The sequence below is a fragment of the Condylura cristata genome, unplaced genomic scaffold (genome assembly GCF_000260355.1).
Source record: "Condylura cristata isolate star-nosed mole 26May11 unplaced genomic scaffold, ConCri1.0 scaffold00024, whole genome shotgun sequence".
Lineage (NCBI taxonomy): Eukaryota > Metazoa > Chordata > Mammalia > Eulipotyphla > Talpidae > Condylura > Condylura cristata.
The window spans coordinates 22,406-23,558 of NW_004567125.1; the positions used below are offsets into that span (position 1 = coordinate 22,406).

At 51.2% G+C, this 1,153-nt stretch overlaps 1 protein-coding gene across 1 annotated transcript in view; it reads left to right on the forward strand.

Moving 5' to 3' along the window:
• Nucleotides 1-451: 451 nt before the first annotated feature.
• Nucleotides 452-1,153, forward strand: part of LOC105854007 (mucin-3A-like) — a 13,739-nt gene continuing 13,037 nt past the window's right edge. Inside the window, exon 1 of the mRNA XM_012728878.1 lies at nt 452-977. Within this exon, the coding sequence (XP_012584332.1) occupies nt 452-977 (526 nt within the window). The remainder of the gene's footprint in view (nt 978-1,153) is intronic.

Sequence of the window (1,153 nt, forward strand, 5' to 3'; positions counted from 1 at the left end):
CTGCCAGGGAGCTGTCACATTGGCCCTCAACCTGAGGGACCACAGCCCCAAAATGCCTGTGGAGGGGAATAAGCAAGGGCATGTTCTACCATTGGGGTTCTGAACGTGGGCAAATACCTACCAGGTGGTGTGACAAAGCAAAAGACAAGTTCACCTTGTATTCTTCTCTTCTGCCGCCAATACAGGAGCTTTCTCCATGGGCACTTCTCTCTCCATGGAGCTTCTCCCCAGAGCAGACAAGGCTCTCAGCAGCACCCCACATGACACTGGCACAGCAGAGAGGCCAGTCAGGGTGCCCCAAAACCCTTCTGCTGCAGAAAGTGTCTTCCCCACCTTTTCTCCCTCACTGGACCCAATGCTAAAGCCCATGATCAAATCCAGCACCTCAACAATCCCTCCAATCAAATATGTCTTCAAGGTTGGGACCTCACCATCCACTGTCATTACAGTGATGAGCACCACAGAGTGCATAAACCCAACAACACTGAAGGTCACCACCACGTACCCCACCACTATCTGCATGACTGAGACACCAGTGACGACAACCAGTGCCTATACCACCACTACTAACACAGGGACCACTGGTACTTACTTTACCACTTCCAAGCCAATGACAACAACAAAATCAACCACAGTCAGCACCACAACTGGAGCCACCACCACCACAGACAGCACTCCCACCACCACATATACAACAAAGACGACAAACACAGAGACCACTCCCACAACCACAACCACCACAACACAGAAAACAACAGAGGCCGTTCCCACAACCACATCCACTACAGCAGAGACAACTACAAACACGGACACCACAACCATGACCACATCAACTGCTACAACGCAAACCACTCCCACGATCAACACAACGACAACCACAGACACCACACTGACGTCCACATCAACCACCACAACAAACACTACTCCTATGACCACACCCACCACAGCACAGACTACTTCGACCACAGAGACCACTAGTAGGACGACACACACCACAACACAGAGAACCACAACAGAGAACTCTACCCTCACTGAATCAACGACAACACAGACAACCACCAGAACTGAGACCACTCCCACCACCTCAGCTACTACAGCACAGACAACCACCACCACACAGACCACTACCCCAACCACATTAATCACTACCACA